The 23,753-nt window shown below is 45.4% G+C and overlaps 1 protein-coding gene across 7 annotated transcripts in view; it reads left to right on the forward strand.

Annotated features, from left to right (window-relative positions):
- Positions 1-23,753, forward strand: part of sdk2b (sidekick cell adhesion molecule 2b) — a 1,143,109-nt gene that overhangs the window by 1,066,414 nt on the left and 52,942 nt on the right. For all 7 annotated transcript variants that reach the window (XR_005458034.1, XM_038777821.1, XM_038777823.1 and 4 more), the window contains one exon: positions 9,603-9,732. Coding sequence is in view for 6 of the 7 variants with exons in the window: in XM_038777821.1 (XP_038633749.1) it covers positions 9,603-9,732 (130 nt within the window). In the remaining variant the exon portion in view is untranslated. The remainder of the gene's footprint in view (positions 1-9,602; positions 9,733-23,753) is intronic.

The raw sequence follows: 23,753 nt of genomic DNA on the forward strand, positions 1-23,753 counted from the left end.
AAAAATTCAGCTTAGCTCCTCTATGTTTAAAAAGGACTGCCCTATCTCCCAACTTCCTTCCCTCCTCAAATTGCTTGAACATATTGTTGTTTCCCAAGTCAGTGTTTATCTTTCATACAACTCGATTTTTGAATCTCTTCAATGATGTTTCCACCTTGCTATAATACAGAAATGATCCAAGTAAAAGTCACAAATGAGATCCTTTCTTTAATGACCACCACCTCTGCTCATTCTCATCAATCTCGCTATAGCTTTTCAGGTGGTTGGGGACTAGATGGAACGGCATTTGTGGGAGTCTCCCAGAGGATCACAAATTCTCTCCCTTCCTTTGCAATGTACAGGTTTCCCCCATTACTATGCTTTAAAAGCTCCAATGATATTGCTCACAAGTTGGATAAGAAGGTGTGTAATGGCAACCTGTCTGAATGTCTCTTTTAATTCTCTCGCACTCTGTAAGCAAGAGCCTGAGCTGCAAATGCCAGCACTGTACTTCATGATGTGTGCTACTGTGGGTGCATGCCAAGGAAGGATTTTAGTTTGGTTGCATTCCTGGGTGCTGGGACCTCTTGGATGGCTTTGATCTTTTCCTTGAGAGGATGTAGACATGTTGCATCCACTCGGAACCCCAAGTACATAACTTCTGAAGCCTTCACCTTTGAGGTGGACTCCCACATCTCTGAATCTCTTTAATACCTCTTCCAGGCTTGACATGTGCTCTTCATGAGTGGTTCCAGTAACTAAAACATCATCGAGATCGACCATGACTTTTGATCCACACTGAAGGAGGTTTCCCAGGGTACGCTGGAAAATAGCATAGGCTGAGGAAATGCCAAATGGTCGCCTTGTGTACTGAAATAGGCCCTGACGTGTATTGATCATGGCTAACTTTTGGGACTCTTCATCTTGACAAATACATGGATAGGATGGGTGTGGAGGGATATGGCACAGGGAAGTGCTGAGGGTTTGGCCAAGGTTGGTATTTTGACTGGTAAGGCTTGGAGGGCAGAAGGGCCTGTTTCTGTGCTGTATTGTTCTTTGTTCATCTAATTCCAACCATATGTACACGTAACTGAGATCTAAGTTGGAGTAGGTAAGGCCTCCTGCCAGCTAGGTGTAGGATCCTGGGGATCGGCTATTTATCCACTTGGACAGTTTGATTGATAGTGAGCTTAAAGTCCCCATAGATTCTTATGAACCAGTCGAGCTTGAGGTCAGGGAATGTGGGGGTTGCCCACTCAGAGAACTGCACTGTTTGGCTCAACTTTGACCTTTTGATACAGGGCATAGGGGGCTGGTCTGGCTTTAAAAATCTTTGGTGTTGAATCTAGCTCTACATACATTTTGGCCTTCATATCCTCGATCGGCCTAACTCATTGTGGAACACGTCCTCGTACTTTCGCAGGACATCTTGAAGAATGCTGTTTGAAATTTAACATTTAAAAAATTTCCAGCCAACTCAGTTTGATTTGCTGAAACCAGTGTTATTCCAGCCCCACTTGACCCAGAGTCGCAACAGAAGTGAATTAACCAATACGTCTTTGGCCCTTGGCTGCCCAATAATTACAATCACTAGGTTTGTAAATGTAAACACAATTACTTTGTTTACAAATAACAAGAACAAAATAGAAATATGTACCAAATACAACTGCTTAACTATTATCTCATTCCTAATTCCCCACTTTAACTTGCCCACCACCCTCTACAGGCACACAGACAAAATACAGATAAACACAGAGGGTTGGGGGGGGGGGGGGGGGGGGGGGATGGGTGAAAATCATAAGTAAAAGGAAAAAAAAGAGGCTTTGTTTCAGATGGTTGTTTCCAGCACTTTACCCTTCTCCAAACTTTGTTTTCAGTTCAAGGCTTTACTGTGGATTCATTTGGGCCTCTGTAGTTTCAGAAATAATCCATCCACAACCTTTCTGGAGAGATCACGGGTAACCCCAGGTTAAAGAGGTGTGAATTGTCTCAAGCCAGGACAGTTGGTAGAATTTTGCAAGCCCAGGCCAGATGGTGGGGGATGAATGTAATGCGACATGAATCCAAGGTCCCGGTTGAGGCCGCACTCATGTGTGCGGAACTTGGCTGTAAGTTCCTGCTTGGCGATTCTGCGTTGACGCGCGTCCTGAAGGCTGCCTCGGAGAACGCTTACCCAGAGATCAGAGGCTGAATGCCTTTAACTGCTGAAGTGTTCCCCGACTGGAAGGGAACATTCCTGCCTGGTCATTGTTGCACGATGTCCGTTCATTCGTTGTCGCAGCGTCTGCATGGTCTTGCCAATGTACCACGCTTCGGGACATCCTTTCCTGCAGCGTAGACAATGTTGGCCGAGTTGCACAAGTATGTACCGCGTACCTGGTGGGTGGTGTTCTCACGTGTGATGGTGGTATCCATGTCGATGATCTGGCACGTCTTGCAGAGATTGCCCTGGCAGGGTTGTGTGGTGTTGTGGTCGCTGTTCTGAAGGCTGGGTAGTTTGCTGCAAACAATGGTTTGTTTGAGGTTGTGCGGTTGTTTGAAGGCAAGTGGTGGGGGTGTGGTGATGACCTTGGCTCGATGTTCACCTTCATCGATAATGTGTTGAAGGCTGCGAAGAAGATGTCGTAGTTTCTCCGCTCCAGGAAAGTACTGGAAGACGGAGGGTACTCTGTCGGTTGTGTCCCGTGTTTGTCTTCTGAGGAGGTCGGTGCAGTTTTTTGCTGTGGCGCGTTGGAATTGTCAATCGATGAGTCGAGCGCCATATCCCATTCGTACGAGGGTATCTTTCAGCATCTGTAGATAGCTGTTACACTCCTCCTCGTCTGAGCAAATCCTGTGTATACGGAGGGCTTGTCCATAGGGGATGGCTTCTTTAATGTGTTTAGGGTGGAAGCTGGAGAAGTGGAGCATCGTGAGGTTATCCGTGGGCTTGCGGTAAAGCAAAGTGCTGAGGTGACCGTCCTTGATGGAGATGAGTGTGTCCAAGAATGCAACTGAATTTGGAGAGTAGTCCATGGTGAGTCTGATGGTGGGATGGAACTTATTGATGTTGTCGTGTCGTCGTTTCAGTGATTTTACGCAGTGGGTCCAAAGGAAAAAAATGTCAACGATGTATCTGGTGTATAACTTCGGTTGAAGGTCCTGTGCAGTGAGGAGGTAGTGTTCAAACTTGTGCATGAAACTGGGCGTACCTTGTACGATGGGTTTCAAGATGCCCTCGATGTAGCCAAAGAGGTTCTCACACAGGGTCCCATTGCCTGAAACGATAGGATGACCTGGTATGAGGAGGCAGTAGAGATCTCCAATGCGGAGAATACGTGGGATGAGAGCACATAGGGTACTCAAACTAGCAGAGACCAACAGAGTGTTCTCACCTGTAACCTCTGAATTCCTTACTCCTTTCCACTGCTTGGCTTAAAAATACATGTCTATTAATCTACCAAGGATCAAAAATGATAACAGCAGAATAAAAGAAAGGGGAAATAAAGGAACAATCAGGAAAAACCCTTAGACCAGTCCCTTCCCATTAGGCTGGGTCTGTGCCCTTCCACAAGAACCAGGGCACCTGGGACTCCAGCTTTTTGGAAGCTACTGGCGTGCTAATGGTCCCAAGGATTTTCGGGTTTCCCCCATGTAAGTCGGCAACTTGGCCGTTGTGCTCCTCCTCAGAGCTCTTCTCTACTTGGTTAAGTGGCGTTGTGGACTGCTGCTGTTTTTATTTTGTGTTGGCAAACACTGCCTTGCCCAGCAATGTGCTTGAATATGGCCTCTATAATTACAGCGGAAACATACAAATAATGGCAAGTTTCCTGGGGATGGTCTCCCCCACATCGATAGCAGTCCACCTCTGACTTGGATTGATTGCACGTTCTTTTCCCAGTTCTCTGACTTTTGTCCGGTCCCGAGCATCATGGCTGATTCTCAACAAAGGGGGTTTATTCCCGATAGGCAAAGGCAATTTTTGCAGGCACAGGACACTGAAGGTTAGGTCTTGACCCTCTAGTTCCGGGGTTCACTGTGCCTGGGCTCCTGCTCCCAGGGCCCCGCAATTACACGCTATTGATTGGGGTTTGTGCTCTCTCCCGCGATTGCCCCCAAGCTGGTCATGTGGACTACAAGACCTGCCCCCTTTAAGGGGCTGCACCACCACAGGTGGGAACCTGTTACTTTCGTGGGGGAAGCCTTTCCAAATTAAGTACCTCTCAGGCTGTTAACCGGCTAACACGGGCTGTATCCAGGATTAGGACCTCAGTAATAAAAATCCCGCCCTTCAGAGTTGCAGGCCAACTCGAGGCAGTGCCACCAGGCTGCTGCAAGGAATGCTGCAAGGCCTTCAGCAGGAATCGCTGTTGAATCCTTGGACACAAGTGAGTGAGGGCAGGCTGGGGGTCACGGGAATGGGTCATGTGGAGGCAGTGCAGGGAGGGGTTGGAACCAAAGGCAGTGTGATATCTATCAGTGCCCCCCCCTCCTGATGCTGAATCCTTCAATTGGACACAGAGTGTCTGACAACGAGGGACACCCACCCCTCCCAGTTGACCACTGCAAACTGGAGGGGCTGCCGTTGGGAGGTATAGGAAAGCCATGTGACTCGCATTTAAACTCTGAGCTCAAGGATAATTGGTGTCAAGTGACTTGTCAACGTGCCAAAGTGGCAAATGCCACAAGCAGGAGAATTTCTCTCATCAGCCTCACCTTGCCTCCGACTTAATCACGGGAAGATTTCCTGCCACCAGCAGACTGATGTGTGGCCTTTCCCGCAATTACGTGTGCCTGATTGCTTTGTTTCCCACCGGGATTGGTTGGATTGCCCAAATAATTTTCAGTCCCGTTCCTCAGTGCCCATTCTTCATGTATGACCCAAAATAGTGATTTCAGCAGGAAGGCATTACAGTTGAACTTCTTTTTATTGGCACAGCTCCAGTTTGCATCTGGGATCATTGATAGTGAAGAGAAGTAGGAACCTGGACTCATTTTCACTTTGTTCACCTAGTTCAAGTAAGGTCAATTGCAGTTTCCCAATTAACATGTGAGATCAGCCAACTCGGCATAAACCAAAGGCTAAGCTTGAGGCTTTAAGAATCCATATGGCTCAGTTCATATGCGCCAAAAAAGGTATGAAAGCTATAAATGTCAGACCAGTTTGATTGTCCAGCACTTTCAATACAGACCTCAGAATGCGTTAATCACGTTCTGTGTTCCCAAGAATGACCATTGCTCAAATCTTGCACAGGGACTGTGTTTAATCATTTAGGGGCCGTTTCTTATGAACGACTGAAATGCTTTCTTTAAGAATTAGTGTTTCAAGTGTTCCAACAACATGGCATGTCACACCTGAACTTTCAAATGCTTTACTCTGAGTCTGCAAGTGAAAGTGAAGCTCTTTGATACTGACTATCAGTCTCCCGGTCATTGCGGCGCTAGGATTGGCAGCACCACTGAGAACACATTCAGGGTTTTGTTTGCAGTATAAATATTGATCCACAATGCCAGCGTGTTTGTGTGACCATGTCATGTGCTGTTGAGGTTGACGGAAATAAAGTGCCTGCAGTGCAGTCCAGAAAAAGTCAAACTATTTGATTGTTTTCAAATGCAAACATAAGGGCTTTCATAATTAATTTGTCTTTTTGGGTCAAACATTGGCAAGTATCAGCATTTCATGGTTTCTCACACCATTAAAAAGCTTTGTTGATGACAGCAAAGTTCTTATTTCTGATGTTGTAAAAGATTCACAACAAGTTTATGGCAGAAATGTTCCATTCGTTTCAATTCCTTCTTGTAGTGAAAATCAAAGTGAATTATGGTACATGAAGTTTGTTCTTTGAATAAATAACACAAGTACCAAGGTTACAGGTGATAGTTAAATGATGTATTGTTCCCCATTTTGTATTTTTATTCTCTCGTAAATGGTATTACTCGCCTAAAACTTTGTTTGGATATGACTCCAGAGATTCTCCTCATCACCCATGGCATCTTGCCTAGTGACCATTCCTCACATGTGAGTCGAGATGGAAATTGTCAGCAGGTTATTCATCATAATAGACAACACATCCTAGCATCCCTACCTTATGACTCCAAAATTTGCTTCTAACTGGGCTCAGACAGGAATAGGAACTGTGTTCTATTGCTCCCTCCTTCCTTAGAACAAAGGAAATGTTGTAGCGTCCCTACACCTGTCAAAGCTGAAATCAACTAACTGGCACAAACCTGAGACCTCGCCTTTATGGCAATTGGACACTGCATTTATTATATAAGTACTGTGTAGTTTCTGATTTATTGATTTTGGATTGTGTTTATCATTTATTTTCCTCTAACATATGCCAAAATTGATACATTAACGGTATAAGCCTCAACGTGAAAGCTATGGTACTAGAGCGCTCCAAAATTAGCCGCCCCCTCCGGAGGTAAGCTGTTCCAAAATATCGACAATACTGGCATCTCCCTGACCATCAGGAAAAGTGCCCAGATAGGTCCTATTTACAAAAAGCAGGACAAATCTAAAGAGGCCAATTAGTGCCCTGTTGATTATCAACAGTGATGGAAGGTATCATCGATAGTTCTATCAAGTGGCAACTTACTCAGCAGCAATCAGCTCACTGATGCTCCATTTGGTTTCTAAGGACCGCTCAGCTCCGAACCTCATTACAGCCTTGGTCCAAAAGTGGATAAAAGAGCTGAATTCCAAAGATGACATGAGAGTTACTGTTCTTGCCCTCACGGCAGCATTTGACTGAGTGCGTCATCATGGAGCCCGGGCAAAATTAAAATCAATGATTATCGGCAAAAACTCGCCACTGGTTAGAATCATACCGAGCAAAAGGAAGGTGGTTTTTGGAGGCAAATCATCGAGATTTGGACATCACTGCAGGTGTGCCTCAGAGGAGTGTCATAGGCCCAAACATCTTCACCTACTTCATCAATTATCTTCCCGCAATGATAAGGTCAGAAATGGGGATGTCCACTGATCATTTTCAATATCATTCACAAAACCTCAGAAACGAAAGCAGCAAGAATTTGATAATATTCAGGCTTGGGCTGAGAAGTGGCAAGTACCAGTGGCACCGGAAAAATGCCTGACCTGCTACAAGAGAGAATCTAACCATCCTCCCTTGAAATTCAATGGCACCACTATTTCTGAATCTCCCACCATCAACATCCTAAAGGTTACCATTGATCAGAAACTCAACTGGACCCACCATATAAATGCTGTGGCCAGCAGAGCAAGCCAGAGGTTGAGAATGCTGCTGCGAGTGACTCACCTCCTGATTTCTCAACTTCTGTGCATCATCTACAAGGCAGAACCGTCATGGAATACTCTCCATTTGCCTGGATGAGTGAAGTTCCCAGAACCCTAAAGAAGCTTGACATCCAAGTTAATGCACCCTGTTTGATTGGCATATTTGACAGCACCCGCTGTCAAGGGCAGCAGAGGCATGAGAATACCCCCACTCCCAGGTTCCCCTCCACGTTACACACCATTCGGGTTTTGTAACTATATCACCAATCCTTTACTGTCGCTGTTGCAAAATCCTGTAACTCCCTCCCTAAAAGCACTGTGGGTGCACCTCCACCACCTAGACTGCAGCGATTCGAGAAGGCATCTCACACCCACTTTGTCAAGGTGAACTATGGATAGGCAATAAATACTGGCCTTGCCAGCAACATTTACACCCATGAATGAAGAAAATCGAATGTACAATGGCTGTCCGAGATAATGACTGTCAGGCGTTCTAACACAAGTAGGGCAGGGGAGGACATTTTACAGCTGCAATCATTGGTTAGCAATACAGAATGTGAACTGACTATTTTTTATCCCCTCTGAAAGTAAAGAACCTGAGCCCAATTCCAATGGCGTGCAACTGCTCGGACCAATATTCACTAATTCAGTACAGGTCACAGATTTAATTTGGGACCTTCCTGCTCCAAATGTTTACTGACAGTGGCTTTATCTCTGAACAATTAAAGGAACCTTCACTCTGCTTATCTAATTGTGAGAATTAAGTAAACTACAAATGGAAGGTCATGGGAACACTGAATACTACAGGAGATATTAATACAGAACTGACAGCATTACAGATATATTCAAAAGAATTGTTGTTGTGTTCTGCCAAATGTAGACTAAGTGGTGCCAGATATGGTGAATACACATGGCTTTTATGTTCAGTTGGCACTAGAATTTGTGAAGAGGTGAAATCACGGTTCTAAATATAATACAGAATTTATGTAGCTCAATGGTCAAGTTGCAGATTATTCAATTGTTATGAGTCCCATAGACTCTGATAACTTTTAAAAATTAATTCAAAGTTACAGTTAATAGAGAATGAATGAGGCATCAAGATTTTACCTTTTAATACATTTATTGTAACAAATGGATTAAAAGCACTATTGACTAAAAACTATTTTATTTCTGTCGGCAACTTGTACATTAAACTGAAAACAATATCCCCTCTTTATTAGCCAAACTGAAAGAAACACATTTCATAGGTAAACTTCAGACTGACCTTTAAATAGACATTCAACTTTTCCAGAATCAATCTAAAATCATTCTTATCTCCTGGGGGTTCATTCCTGTTCTTTTAATTTCTCAGTCTGGTAACTTGCATTTTTCAAATTTCTTCGTCTTTCACAGTTAGGTGTTCTTTTCTGGGAATCTCTCCCTCTAGCCCAAGCTAGACGACTCTTTCAACCTTGTTTTAACTCACAATGTATTTGGTCTTTTCAATCTGAGTGCGAGCTTCCAACTGCAGCAAACTGCGCAAACGTTTTTTAGTCTCTAACTGCTCTCTCTTCCAGATCTAGGCAGATTCAAACCCTGTCCATTATTTCTGTGATATTCTCGGAAAGCCAGTAACCTGATTGTTACAATGGCTCCCTCTGCATTCTTCCCAATGACAATTTGAATCACGTGGGCCTTGTATCTAGTTAGAAATGTTAATGAACTATCCTTGACAGTTCAATTCTCTGTCACATTGGAATTAAATGGGCAGCTTGCAGCACAACTGTTTCCAACCCGATATTTTCAATATCTTTCTGGGACTTTAGGAGACTTAGAGTCAACAGGTTTTGAACTCAGACTGCTGACATTGTCTTCGATTGTGAACACCCTACACCATTGCCCCAATAAGACAATCTGAGCATCCCTTTGATCTGGATTAGGCCTGTTGTGAGACAGTCTTCAGAACAGGTCATATACCATAAAGATGCAGTTTCAAAACATAACAATCTTATAATCCTCAGAATTGCAACACAATCTGATATCTTTCGACACACCTCAAGCTATTCACATACTGATAGCAGTACATGTAAGCTTCAACCTGGTGTTAGTGCAGTCCTAGTATTGTCTTCTTCCCGCAGTGTAAACTCAAAAGAGCAGAGCTTGAATTTTAGTGAGGTCTTAATTAAAAAGATATAACATGAATATTTAGAATCCTTATGATATTTACTTTTGACATTCATCCAAAATCCTGTGTTATCAAAGTGTTTGTTACACGGGGTGTGTCTTGCTTTCAGAACATTTACTTTCATTTCTATGCTTGTAACAAGATGATTAATACTAAATAAAAATGACACGCACTTCTTATCAAGGATTATTACAGGCTCTCACAGGTATCTCGTTTCTGCAGATCTCCCCCACGGCCAAGTCCCGGTAGCCTCCACTACTCCGATGAAGATGTCAGCACAAAATATAATGACTTAATCCCAGCAGAGAGCAGCAGTCTGACCGAGAAACCCTCTGAAATATCAGACTCTCAGGTAAGCACCATTCTTTCGGGAATGTCGCGTTACCCAAGATTGCTGGAGTTTTCTTGGAAATTTGAAACCCTGATTCAAACTGCACTCAATGTTACAAGTCAGGTTTTATCCCAATTTCACTACTTGTGTTCATGTCAGTAAGGTAGTTTCTATAAGCAAAACAAGTATTCTATGAATCAAAATACATGTATCATGAATAACAGAACGTCTAGTAAGAGACAATTACCATTTGACTGTACAGTGTTGGAGATCACACAGGATGCTTAGAATGTTCTTCTGTTACTCGGAAACAACAAATAATATAAAATTAAAGTTAAATAATAAATATAGCTCTTTCTGATGAACAGGCTAGGATAAAGAGATGACTTTACTTTTAAGAAGCAGTAATGCACGGTATGCAATGCTAAAGTTACACAATATAGAAAATGTTTCAAAATTCTTGTACTATTTGATGGAAATTACATTAGAGATAAACTCACAACCTGGTTGAGGCACGCCGTACAAAACATGTAACTGGGAATAACCTAGCTCTTCAGTTGAATTTTAAAAAAAATGATATTGTAGTAGGTTCAATCAGTCAAACAATTTCTTCTCAATGGGCAGACTATTAAGATGTAGCCAATTTTTAACTCTCAAGTAAATGTAGTCTGAACTGTTGAACATTGACCACACAATAGCTTGCTTGTTTGTACACCCCACTGTAAGTGAAATCATGACTTTTTGATTGTCATGGCTTGTCGTTAACAGATAAAGTTCCCATCGTCCATTGAATCAGCAATAACTTAATTAGCTTGAGTTCAAAGCAGCTTTGGGCCAAACAACTATCTGTGATTCTCTGACACAAATATAATGAATGATTTTTGAATGGATTTATCCAGTGAGTTGTTAAGTCTTTATAGGCCAGAAAAATATCAGGTTTAATCTTTACTCTGCATTGAGTTCGTTGACCTCAGCTCAATAGTGGTAGAGATACTATAATGGACCTCTGTCTTTGGGAGGAATTATTACATCAATCAGTGTTCCTGTTCTTGAGTGCTGTTCAGCAATCTTGCTGGAAGTCAAATAGCCTTCCAATGCTCATGGATGAAGCCTCAAATGTTAATTATAGATGCTTCGGCGAGGTTCAGAGAGAGCTTGGCAATTTATAATCCAGAAAGGAATCAACATGTTCAAGAGAGGATACAAGGGCGAAAAATTAAAGAACAAAGAAAAATAAGAAATTTTCCAAAATTTTTGTAATGTGCCTCCGTGTTAAATAGAAGATGTTCAGAAAATATAGGAAAGGAAGAAAAAAAGGGGTGATGTTTAGTTTAAGGAGAGCATTGCGGTGCTGGAGAAAAAGGATGTCTCATCGGGTTCAAGGCAAAATCAATTTGGCTTGAGCTAAGGAACAAAAAGGATGCAATTATATTGCTTGGTGCAGTCTATAGACTCAGCTAATGAGAAGGGTGTAGAACAAGAAAGCAGGGAAATCATAGAGAGATACAAACATTGTAGAGTAGTTATAATGGAGGACTTTAATCACCCAAATATGCACTGGAACAGTGGTAGTGTAAAAGGCGGACAGAGGCAAAAGTTCCTCAATTGTGTTTAGGAATTTTTCTGCAGCAGTATGTGTCCAATCCAATCAGTAAGGATATATTTTTGGACCTAGTTGTTGGAAAAGAACAAAGAAGAACAAAGAAAAGTACAGCACAGGAACAGGCCCTTCGGCCCTCCAAGCCTGTGCTGACCATGCTGCCCCAAAACAAAAATCTTCTACACTTCCTGGGTCCGTATCTCTCTATTCCCATCCTATTCATGTATTTGCCAAGATGCCCCTTAAATGTCACTATCGTCCCTGCTTCCACCACCTCCTCCAGCAGCGAGTTTCAGGCAACCACTACCCTCTGTGTAAAAAAACTTGCCTCGGGAATCTCCTCTAACCCTTGCCCCTTAAACCTATGCCCCCTAGTAATTGACCCCTCTACCCTGGGAAAAAGCCTTTGACTATCCACTCTGTCTATGCCCCTCATTATTTTGTAGACCTCGATCAGGTCGCCCCTCAGCCTCCATTGTTCCAGTGAGAACAAACCGAGTTTATTCAACCGCTCCTCATAGCTAATGCCCTCCATACCAGGCAACATCCTGGTAAATCTCTTCTGTATCCTCTTTAAAGCCTCCACATCCTTCTGGTAGTGTGGCGACCAGAATTAAACACTATACTCCAAGTGTGGCCTAACTAAGGTTCTATACAGCTGCAACATGACTTGCCAATTCTTATACTCAATGCCCCGGCCAATGAAGGCAAGCATGCCGTATGCCTTCTTGACCACCTTCTCCACCTGTGTTGCCCCTTTCAGTGACCTGTGGACCTGTACACCTAGATCTCTCTGACTTTCAATACTCTTGAGGGTTCTACCATTCACTGTATATTCCCTACCTGCATTAGACCTTCCAGAATGCATATACCTCACATTTGTCCGGATTAAACTCCGTCTGCCATCTCTCCGCCCAAGTCTCCAAATGATCTAAATCCTGCTGTATCCTCTGACAGTCCTCATCGCTATCCACAATTCCACCAACCTCTGTGTCATCTGCAAACTTACTAATCAGACCAGTTACATTTTCCTCCAAATCATTGATATATACTACGAACAGCAAAGGTCCCAGCACTGACCCCTGCCGAACACCACTAGTCACAGCCCTCCAATTAGCTAAAAGCACCCTTCCATTGCTACTCTCTGCCTTCTATGACCTAGCCAGTTCTGTATCCATCTTGCCAGCTCATCCCTGATCCCGTGTGACTTCACCTTTTGTACCAGTCTACCATGAGGGACCTTGTCAAAGGCCTTACTGAAGTCCATATAGACAACATCCCCCTGCCCTACCTGCATCAATCATCTTTGTGACCTCTTCGAAAAACTCTATCAAGTTAGTGAGACACGACCTCCCCTTCACAAAACCACTCTGCCTCTCGCTAATACGTCCATTTTCTTCCAAATGGGAGTAGATCCTGTCACAAAGAATTCTCTCCACTAATTTCCCTACCACTGACGTAAGACCCACAAGCCTGTAGTTCCTTGGATTATCCTTGCTACCCTTCTTAAACAATGGAACAACATTGGCTATTCTCCAGTCCTCCGGGACATCACCTGAAGATGTAGCTCTGTTATTTAAGGATGACATCCGGGCAATAGTAAGGGATGACATCGGTCCTATGGAGGATAAGGTTGAATCCATTTGGGTGGAAATCAGGAATAGTAAGGCGAAAAAGTAACTGATAGGAGTAGTCCATAGGCCACCACATAGTAACATTATGGTGGGCAATAAACAAAGAAATAACAGATGCATGTAGAAATGGTACATGGGGGATTTTATCATGGGGGATTTTAATCTATATGTCGATTGGTTTAACCAGGTTGGTCAGGGCAGCCTTGAGGAGGAGTTTATAGAATGCATCCGCGATAACTTCCTAGAACAGTATGTCATGGAACCTACGAGGGAACAAGTGGTCCTAGATCTGGTACTGTGTAATGAGACAGGATTGATTAATGATCTCATAGTTAGGGATCCTCTCAGAAGGAGCGATCACAATATGATGGAATTTAAAATACAGGTGGAGGGTGAGAAGGTAAAATCAAACACTAGTGTTTTGTACTTAAACAAAGGAAATTACAATGGGATGAGAGAAGAGCTAGCTAAGGAAGACTGGGAGCAAAGACTTTATGGTGAAACAGTTGAGGAACAGTGGAGAACCTTCCAAGCGATTTTTCACAATGCTCAGCAAAGGTTAATACCAACAAAATGGAAGGACGGTAGAAAGAGGGAAAATCGACCGTGGATATCTAAGGAAATAAGGGAGAGGATCAAATTGAAGGAAAAAGCATACAAAGTGGCAAAGATTAGTGGGAGATGACGAGAAGATTGGGAAATCTTTAGGGGGCAACAGAAAGCTACTAAAAAAGCTATAAAGAAGAGTAAGATAGATTATGAGATAAACCTGCTCAGAATATAAAAACAGATAGTAAAAGTTTCTACAAATATATAAAACAAAAAAGAGTGGCTGAGGTAAATATTGGTCCATAAGGGGATGAGAAGGGAGATTTAATAATGGGAGATGAGGAAATGGCTGAGGAACTGAACAGGTTTTTTTGGGTCGATCTTCACAGTGGAAGACACAAATAACATGCCAGTGACTGATGGAAATTAGGCTATGACAGGTGAAGACCTTGAGATATTTGTTATCACTAAGGAGGTAGTGATGGGCAAGCTAATGGGGCTAAATGTAGACAAGTCTCCTGGCCCTGATGGAATGCATCCCAGAGTGCGAAAAGAGATGGCTAGGGAAATTGCAAATGCACTAGTGATAATTTACCAAAATTCACTGGACTCTGGGGTAGTCCTGGCGGATTGGAAATTAGCAAACGTGACACCACTGATTAAAAAAGGTCGGCAGAAAGCGGGTAATTATAGGCCAGTTAGCTTAACTTCGGTAGTAGGGAAGATGCTGGAATCTCTCATCAAGGAAGAAATAAAAAGGCATCTGGATGCTAATTGGCCCATTCGGCAGATGCAGCATGGGTTCATAAAGGGCAGGTTGTGCCTAACTAATTTAGTGGAATTTTTTTGAGGACATTACCAATGCGGCAGATAACGGGGAGCCAATGGATGTGGTATATCTAGATTTCCAGAAAGCTTTTGACAAGGTGCCATACAAAAGGTTGCTGCATAAGATAAAGATGCATGGCATTAAGGGTAAAGTAGTAGCATGGATAGAGGATTGGTTAATTAATAGAAAGCAAAGAGTGGGGATTAATGGGTGTTTCTCTGGTTGGCAATCAGTAGCTAGTGGTGTCTCTCAGGGATCAATGTTGGGCCCACAATTGTTCACAATTTACATAGGTGATTTGGAGTTGGGGACCAAGTGCAATGTGCCAAGTTTGAAGACGACACTAAGATGAGTGGTAAAGCAAACAGTGCAGAGGATACCGGAAGTCTGCAGAGGGATTTGGATAGGTTAAGTGAATGGGCTAGGGTCTGGCAGATGGAATACAATGTTGACAAATGTGAGGTTATCCATTTTGGTAGAAATAACAGCAAAAGGGATTATTATTTAAATGATAAAATATTAAAACATGCTGCTGTGCAGAGAGACCTAGGTGTGCTAGTGCATGAGTTGCAAAAAATTGGTTTACAGGTGCAACAGTTGATTAATAAGGCAAATGGACTTTTGTCCTTCATTGCTAGAGGGATGGAGTTTAAGACTAGGGAGGTTATGCTGCAATTGTATAAGGTGTTAGTGAGGCCACACCTGGAGTACTGTGTTCAGTTTTGGTCTCCTTACCTGAGAAAGGACGTACTGGCGCTTGAGGGTGTGCAGAGGAGATTCACGAGGTTAATCCCAGTGTTGAGGGGGTTGGATTACGAGGAGAGGTTGAGTAGACTGGGACTGTACTCGGTGGAATTTAGAAGAATGCAGGGGGGACCTTAATGAAACATATAAAATTATGACGGGAATAGTTAGGATAGATGCGGGCAAGTTGTTTCCACTGGTGGGTGAAAGCAGAACTAGGGGGAATAGCCTCAAAATAAGGGGAAGTAGATTTAGGACTGAGCTTAGGAGGAACCTCTTCACCCAAAGGTTTGTGAATCTATGGAATTCCTTGCCCAGTGAAGCAGTTGAGGCTCCTTCATTAAATGTTTTGAAGATAAAGATAGATAGTTTTTTGAAGAATAAAGGGATTAAGGGTTATGGTGTTTGGGCCGGAAAGTGGAGCTGAGTCCACAAAAGATCAGCCATGATCTCATTGAATGGCGGAACAGGCTCGAGGGGCCAGATGGCCTACTCCTTATGTTCTTATCTCCAGGAATGGTGCACAACCCCCTTTATGGGGAATTTCAAAGTCAAAAAATACCTTGAGCACACACATACACTTCTGCTCTTTATACCCTTTTCTTTTCATCCTCCAGTCAATCACAACAAAATTGCTGCTCATTAGCAACTACAGGCGCTGGTCGAACTGCTGGCCCCACAGGCCATCCATCTGGTCAGAATTCCCTTCATGGGGAATTTCAAAGTCTAAAAATAGCTTGAGCGTACAGCGCAGAAGGAGGCCATTCGGCCCATTCTGCAATGACCCACTTAAGTCCTCACTTCCACCCTACCCCCTTAACCCAATAACCCCTCCTAACCTTTTTGCTCACTAAGGGAAATTTATCATGGCCAATCCACCTAACCTGCACGTCTTTTGACGGTGGGAGGAAACTGGACACCCGGAGGAAACCCACGCGCACACGGGGAGAACGTGCAGAGTCTGCACAGACAGTGACCCAGCAACTCTTTATGGGGAATTTCAAAGTCTGAAAACAGCTCAAGCATGCACATGCAATTCTCCACTTCATGCCTTTTCTTTTCATTCTTTACTCAATCACAGCAAAATTGCTGCCCATTCCCCATATCCCACACACTATTGCAGTATCTCCGGAAAACATGCACAGCCCCATTGGTGGGGAATTTCAAAGTCAAAAAATACCTTGAGCACACACACACACTTCTGCTCTTTATACCCTTTTCTTTTCATCCTGCAGTCAATCACAACAAAATGGCTGTTCATTAGCAACTACAGGCGCTGGTCGAGCTGGTGGCCCCACGGGCCGTCCATCTGGTCGGGATTCCCTTTATGGGGAATTTCAAAGTCTAAAAATAGCTGAAGCATAGATAAAGAGCGCAATTTAATGGGGAAGAGACAGAGTCCCATTTTGGGCACGTTTAGCGGGGTGTTTCTTGATGCCGGCAGCGTTCAGAACGACCCTTTTTTTTGGGTCCTCAGCGAGGAATGACCCACTGAGGCCGCACTTACCTTAATTTCCTCCACTGACAGCTTCAACCCATCAGTACAGAAAGATATTGGGACACCATTTAAAATGCTATCCTGATGTCTCGGCCTCCCATCGTGGCCTCTGGAACCCCCCCCCCCCCCCCCCCCCAGCACCCCAATGTCCCAATAGGGGGTCCTCAAGCCTTCTTCATCCCACCTAATACAGGGCACCCTTGGGCCCAATGTCCAGCATGGGCGACCTAGCACCTGGACATTGCCAGCCTCGCACCAGTTAGACCTCAACTGGAATATGGTGTACAGTTCTGGGTGCCACGCTATCGGAGGGATGCGAATGCATTGGAGAGAGTGCAGAAGAGGTTTACAAGAATGGTTCCAGGGATGAGAAACTTCAGTTATGAGGACAGATTGGGAGAGGTTGTGACTGTTCTCCTTGGAGAGAAGAAGGCTCAGAGGAGATTTGATAGAGATGTTCAAAATTATGAGGAGGCTGGTCAGAGTAGACAGGGAGAAACTGTTCCTGCTCGTAAAAAGATCAGGAATGAGAGGGCACAGATTTAAAGTGATTTGCAAGTGTAACGTGAGAAAAATCTTTTTCACACAGCAAGTGGTTCGAGTCTGGAATGCTCTGCCTGGAAGTGTGATGGCAGCATGTTCAATTGAAGCACTCAAGAGGGCATTCGATGACTATTTGAATAGAAACAATGTGCAGGGTTACAGGAAAACTTCATGGGAATGGCACTAAGTCATGTTACTCATTTGGAGAGCTGATGCAGACATGATGGGCCAAATGGCCTCATTCTGCACTGTAACAATTATTTGATTCTGTGATGGATACTGAAAAGAAAATTAATCACATTGTAGCAGTGCACAACTTTCTATGTAATTTTCCACTGATGATAGTCAATGGGAAGTTTCAGTTTAGTATTCAGATGAAGAATCCTTCAGCAATGTCTAATTTGTGAGAAAATATACCTAATTCCATTCAAATTCATCTCGTATCCATTGCTGCTTTTGATATTCTTGTTGATAATCACTTCAATTATACAGCATCCTTTCAAATCAGGGTTTATGAAACAAGAAGAAAAGATTGTGTATTTCTGGTCCATGAGCAATGTGCTAAGGTTAATTTACAGACCATTGTTTTGATGCCATTTCTTATAATGACAATTACCATTGCTTTATGTTCAGTATAAGGAGACAGCGTGTTACTGTATTAATTCTAATCAAATGTATGTTATTTCCTCTATCAGTCTGTTAGCAAGTCTATCCATCTGCTGCCTGGAGCAACTATCATATCTGAACACACTCTAAGTAGTTTTAAATGATTATTCGGCTGTAAGTTATGTTAACTTCTGGAAAAAGTGGGGTCAGAATATACAGGTAGAAATAAATTTATCAACGAATTGCTTATCATCAATGGGGATGTGAAAGATAAAATAATTTAAAGAGTGAGGAAGCGATACTAGATTCTGTAACTTCCAAGGCTGAAATTTAGGTGAGCCATCTTCCAGGTTGAAGATGGGATTTTTTCCTTTAAATCGTAAACGAAGGTGGCATGACGTTCATTTATTTCTGTCTGACATTCAGTTGGTGTTAGAATGAATTGTAATGTTATGATGGACTTAATAGCGGAAGTGCGAGTGTATAAGTACCACCTTGGTTCATAATTATGAATAAAATGAAAAATAAGGAAAAATGTTCAGTAGAGACACTGTGCGCGATTCTCCGAAGCCGTGCCGGTTGGGAGAATCGCCGGCCGCTCCATTTTATCGCATGACGCCGGTCCGACGCCGTCCCACCATTCTCCCAACCGGCGAGAATGGCCCTGTCATGTTCTGTGCCGCGCCAGCCGGAGAATCGCCCGAGACACTTACAACAGCGATTCTCCGGTACCCCAGCCATTCTCCAGCCCGGATGGGCCGAGCGGCCGCTCCGACCCGACAGGTTCCCGCCGGCGCCGTCCACACCTGGTCGCTGCCGGCGGGAACTGGGCAGAAACGCTGAGGGGGGGGCGGCCTGTCGGGGGGGTGGAGAGGGGAGTTCCTTCACCGGGGGGCCTCCGATGGTGCCTGGCCAGCGATCGGGGCCCACCGATCGGCGGGCCAAAGGAGGACCGCCCTGCAAGATCCATCCGCCATCTTCTTGCGGGGCGGCCTCAGGGAGGACGGCAACCGCACATGCGTGGATTGGTGCTGGCCAACCCGCGCATGCCCGGGTGACTTCATTTACGCGATACCGGCCGTGGCATTTACGCGGCGCCGCTGTTTACGCAGCGCCAAGACGTAAAATACGTGACGCCGCTCCCAGCCCCCGGGGGCAGGAGAATAGGGGGCTGGGAGCGGGCTCCGCGCCGGAGTGAAACATTCCGGTTTTCACTCCAGGGTCGGGACTTTGTCTCCATTTCAGAGAATCGCGCCCAATGATCTTGCAACTGTACAGTAGATTGTAACTGAGAAACAGCTTCAATTTTATCTTTCCGTTCCACTCATTCACACTAATCACAGTTTACTGGACTCACACTTAACCACTCGGGGTTTAAATTTATCCCAATGTGCAGAAAATGATTAAAATCTTGTTGTGAGTTACAAAGCTGTAATTCAATTATGGAAAGATATATATTGTCAAAACATATCAGACATTCCATGTCATTTATAACCATTAATCGAATACCAGGATAACATGACGGCTTTGAGCATGTCCTTCTGCTTGTTGTTCATAATTAAATGCATGGCCTTTTTTATGGTCTTGTGTTGATTGACACCAATGTTATTTCATACAAGTAGTCATTACCTCTTTCATTGAAGTGGAGATGCCGGCATTGGACTGGGGTGAGCACAGTAAGAAATCTTACAACATCAGGTTAAAGTCCAACAGGTTTGTTTCAAACACTAGCTTTCGGAGCACTGCTCCTTCCTCAGGTGAATCCTTCATCCTTCACCTGAGGAAGGAGCTGTGCTCTGAAAGCTAGTGTTTGAAACAAACCTGTTGGACTTTAACCTGGTGTTGCAAGAATTCTTACTCTTTCATTGAAGGTAGACCGAGGTAATGTTGTCATCCCTGTTTATTAGGCTTTTTTTCTGTTTGTAAATAACATAATCACAAAAACTATTGATGGGTTTCAACAACACATGTTATGCAGAGGACTGGGGAAGAACTGGAAAATATGCAGATCCAGAACTGGAAAGCATTCATTACATTGTGAAGCAGGGTAAGCTGGGTTTTTAAACAAAATATTGTTGACTCTTTTAGACTGTGTCCATTGTCTCAGCTACTGTGGTGGAATTTTTTGCAGTTGTCATGTGAGCAGAGTTTTCAGAGCAGGTTGTTGGATGTGGATTGGCCTGAAGTTTCCTCAGGCAGGGAAAAGTCTCCAGGAAGAGCTGTGTAATTTTAATAATATTCAGACAGCACAATGTGGTGGCACTATTCTAAGTGCCCTCTTCACTTGTTCTTCATGTAAGAGCTTTGATAGTGAATTTCTGTGGGCGGTCTGACTGCAGGAGATACTTTTATTTTAATAAACAATTTTATTGAGGTAGTTTTTGGCTTTATAAACAGTTACAGACATCATTAGAAAGAAAGCAAAAAAAGGCAAAAATGTGCAAACATCCATGTACTTTCAATACTTCAATCATAACATATTGCACAAGCCCGCTCCCCTCCCACCGGTACTACCCGCCATATTTTCCCTCCTACTCTACTCTACCCCCCACCCCCTGCTGACGCTCACTCTCCCGCAAAGAAGTCAATAAATGGTTGCCACCTCCGGGCGAACCCCTGCACAGATCCCCTCAAGGCGAACTTAATTTTCTCCATACCCAGGAAACTCGACATGTCCGCAAGCCACCACTCAGTCTTCGGGGGCTTTGAGTCCCTCCACGCCAATAGTATTCGTCGCCGGGCTATCAGGGAAGCAAAGGCCAAAACATCGGCCTCTTTCTCCCCCTGGACCCCCGGGTCCTCCGAAACCCCAAAAATTGGCACCCCTGGACTCATCACCACCCTTGTTTTTAGTACCCGGGACATGACCCCACAAATCCCTCCCAGTACCCCCTCAGCTTAGGGCATGCCCAAAACATGTGCACGTGGTTCGCTGGTCCTCCCGCGCACCTAGCGCATTTGTCCTCTATACTGAAAAATTTGCTCATCCGAGCCACCGTCATATGGGCCCGGTAAACGACCTTAAATTGAATCAGCCCGAGCCTAGCACATGTCGCGGTCGAATTTACCCTACTCAGGGCCTCTGCCCACAGCCCATCCTCCATTTCCCCGCCTAGCTCCTCCTCCCATTTAAGTTTCAGTTCCTCTGTCTGGGACCCTTCCTCCCTCATGAGCACCTTATATAGACCCGAGACTCTACCCTCCCCTTCTTCCCTCCTAGAGACTATTCTGTCGAGGATCCCCATTGGCTGGAGGCGTGGGAAAGATGGGACCTGTCTACGAACAAAGTCCCGCAACTGTAGGTATCTAAAATCATTTCCCCTTACCAACCCAAATTTCTCCTCCAAGCTCCTCAGACTCGCAAAGCTCGCAAAGGAACATATCACCCACCCTTCCCGCCCCCACCCGCCGCCATACTCGGAACCCCCCATCCATACTCCCGGGGGCAAACCGCTGGTTGTCGCAGATTGGCGCCCAGACAGACGCCCCCATCTCCCCCACATGCCTCCTCCACTGGCCCCATATCCGCAGGGTCGCCACCACCACCGGGCTGGTGGTGTACTTGGCCGGCGGCAGCGGTAGAGGAGCCGTGACCAGGGCTGCCAAGCTGGAGTCCCTGCACGAAGCCGCCTCCACCCGCTCCCAAATAGACCCCGTACCCACCATCCACTTCCTTATCATAGCGATGTTGGCCGCCCAGTAATAATTGATCAGACTCGGCAAAGCCAGCCCTCCCTCGCTGCGGTTCCTCTCCAACATCGCCTTCTTCACCCGCGGGGATTTTCCCGCCCAGACAAAGCTCATGATCAGCCCGTTAACTCTTTTGAAGAAGGACTGTGGGATAAAGATCGGAAGGCACTGAAAAATAAACAAAAATCGAGGGAGGATTGTCATCTTTACAGTCTGCACCCTCCCTACCAGCGACAGCGGGAGTGCATCCCATCTCCGAAACTCTCCCTTCATTTGCTCCATCACCCTGGCCAAATTTAACTTATGCAGCCTGCCCCAGTCTCGTGCCACCTGGATTCCCAAATACCGGAAATTTTCCTCAACCAGCCTAAACGGTAGCCCTCTCAATCTGTTCTCCTGGCCCTTTGCCTGTACCACAAACATTTCACTCTTGACCGTATTTAATTTGTATCCTGAGATATGGCCTAACTTCCTCAGCATTCCCAGTATAGTTCCCATCCCGGCCACTGGGTCCGACACATACAGGAACAGGTCGTCTGCATAAAGAGAAACCCTATGTTCAACCCCGCCCCTCACCATCCCCTTCCAACCCTCTGTGGCTCTCAGCGCAATCGCCAGCGGCTCTATGGCCAGCGCAAACAGCAGCGGGGAGAGGGGGCAGCCCTGTCTGGTCCCTCGGTACAACCTAAAATACTCCGACACTTCTCTGTTGGCCCTTACTCTGGCCCTCGGGGCCTGATATAATAATTTGATCCAGTCCACCAATCCCTCCCCGAACCCAAACCGTCCGAGCACCTCCCATAGATAGTCCCACTCCACCCGGTCAAAGGCCTTCTCGGCGTCCATTGCCACCACTACCTCCACCTCCCTACTCACTGGGGGCATAATTATCACATTAAGTAATCTTCTTAGGTTGGCCGCCAGCTGCCTACCTTTCACAAACCCCGTTTGATCCTCCCCAATCACCTCCGGTACGCAGTCCTCCATTCTACCCGCCAGTACCTTTGCCAGGAGCTTGGCGTCTACATTAATCAGGGAGATTGGCCTGTAGGACCCGCACGCCTCCGGGTCTTTACCCCGCTTCAATATCAGTGATATGGTGGCTTGTGACATTGTCGCGGCAGGGTCCCTCTGTCCCTTGCCTCATTAAAAACCCTCGCCAAGACCGGGCCCACCAGCTCAGAGAACTTCCTATAAAACTCTACTGGGTATCCATCCGGCCCCGGGGACTTCCCCGACTGCATGGCCTTAAGGCCCCCCAATACCTCCTCTACTCTAATCGGGGCCCCCAGCTCTTCCACTCGCCCCCCCACCTACTGTTGGGAATGTTAACCCGTCCAGAAACCTTTTCATCCCCTCCGGTTCTTCCGGCGGCTCCGGAGTATACAGCTTACGATAGAAGTCCCGGAATACCTTATTCAATTCTGCCGGGTCCTCCACTTTGCGCGCCCCCCCCCCCCCCCCCCCGTCTCTTACTCTACCTATTTCCCTGGCCGCCTCCCTCCTCCTGAGTTGCTGCGCTAACAGTCTGCTAGCCTTTTCCCCATGCTCGTACACCACTCCCCTCGCCTTCCTAAGCTGTTCCACGGCCCTGCTCGTGGATAGAGCCCCCCGTTCCGCCTGTAGTCTCTGCCTCTCCCTGAGTAAAACCTCCCCCGGGGACTCCGCGTGCTCTTCATCTATCCGACCCATTTCCCTGACCAATCTATCCATCTCTGCCCGGTCTGCCTTGGCTCTGTGGGCCCCAATTGAAATCAGCTCCCCCCGCACTACTGCCTTTAGCGCCTCCCACAGGGTTGCCGCTGAGACCTCCCCCTGTGTCATTCACCTGCAGGTAATTTTGCATACATCTCCGAAGCCTCTCGCAGATCCCCTCCTCCGACAGCAGTCCCACATCTAGCCTCCATTGCGGGCGTTGATAGCTCGCTACCCCGAACTGCAGGTCCGCCCAATGCGGGGCATGGTCTGAAATGGTAATTGCTGAGTATTCAGTGTTCTTTACCTCCCCCCTACAGTCCCTGCTTAGCACAAAGAAATCTATCCTGGAATGTACTTTATGGACGTGCGAGTAAAACGAGTAGCCCCTTCCTGTTGGCTGTCTATCTCTCCAGGGGTCCACTGCCCCCATTTGCTCCATAAACCCTTTCAGCTCCCTTGCCATTGCTGAGAGTCTACCCATTCTGGGACACGACCGATCCAAAGTCGGGTCAAGGACCATGTTAAAGTCCCCTCCCATTATTAGCCTGCGAGAATCCAAGTCCGGGATCTTCCCCAGCACTCTTTTAATGAAGTCCACGTCATCCCAGTTCGGGGCATATATATTCACCAGCACCACTCTTCTCCCCTCCA

This window comes from Scyliorhinus canicula, chromosome 18 (genome assembly GCF_902713615.1).
Source record: "Scyliorhinus canicula chromosome 18, sScyCan1.1, whole genome shotgun sequence".
Taxonomy (NCBI): Eukaryota; Metazoa; Chordata; class Chondrichthyes; order Carcharhiniformes; family Scyliorhinidae; genus Scyliorhinus; species Scyliorhinus canicula.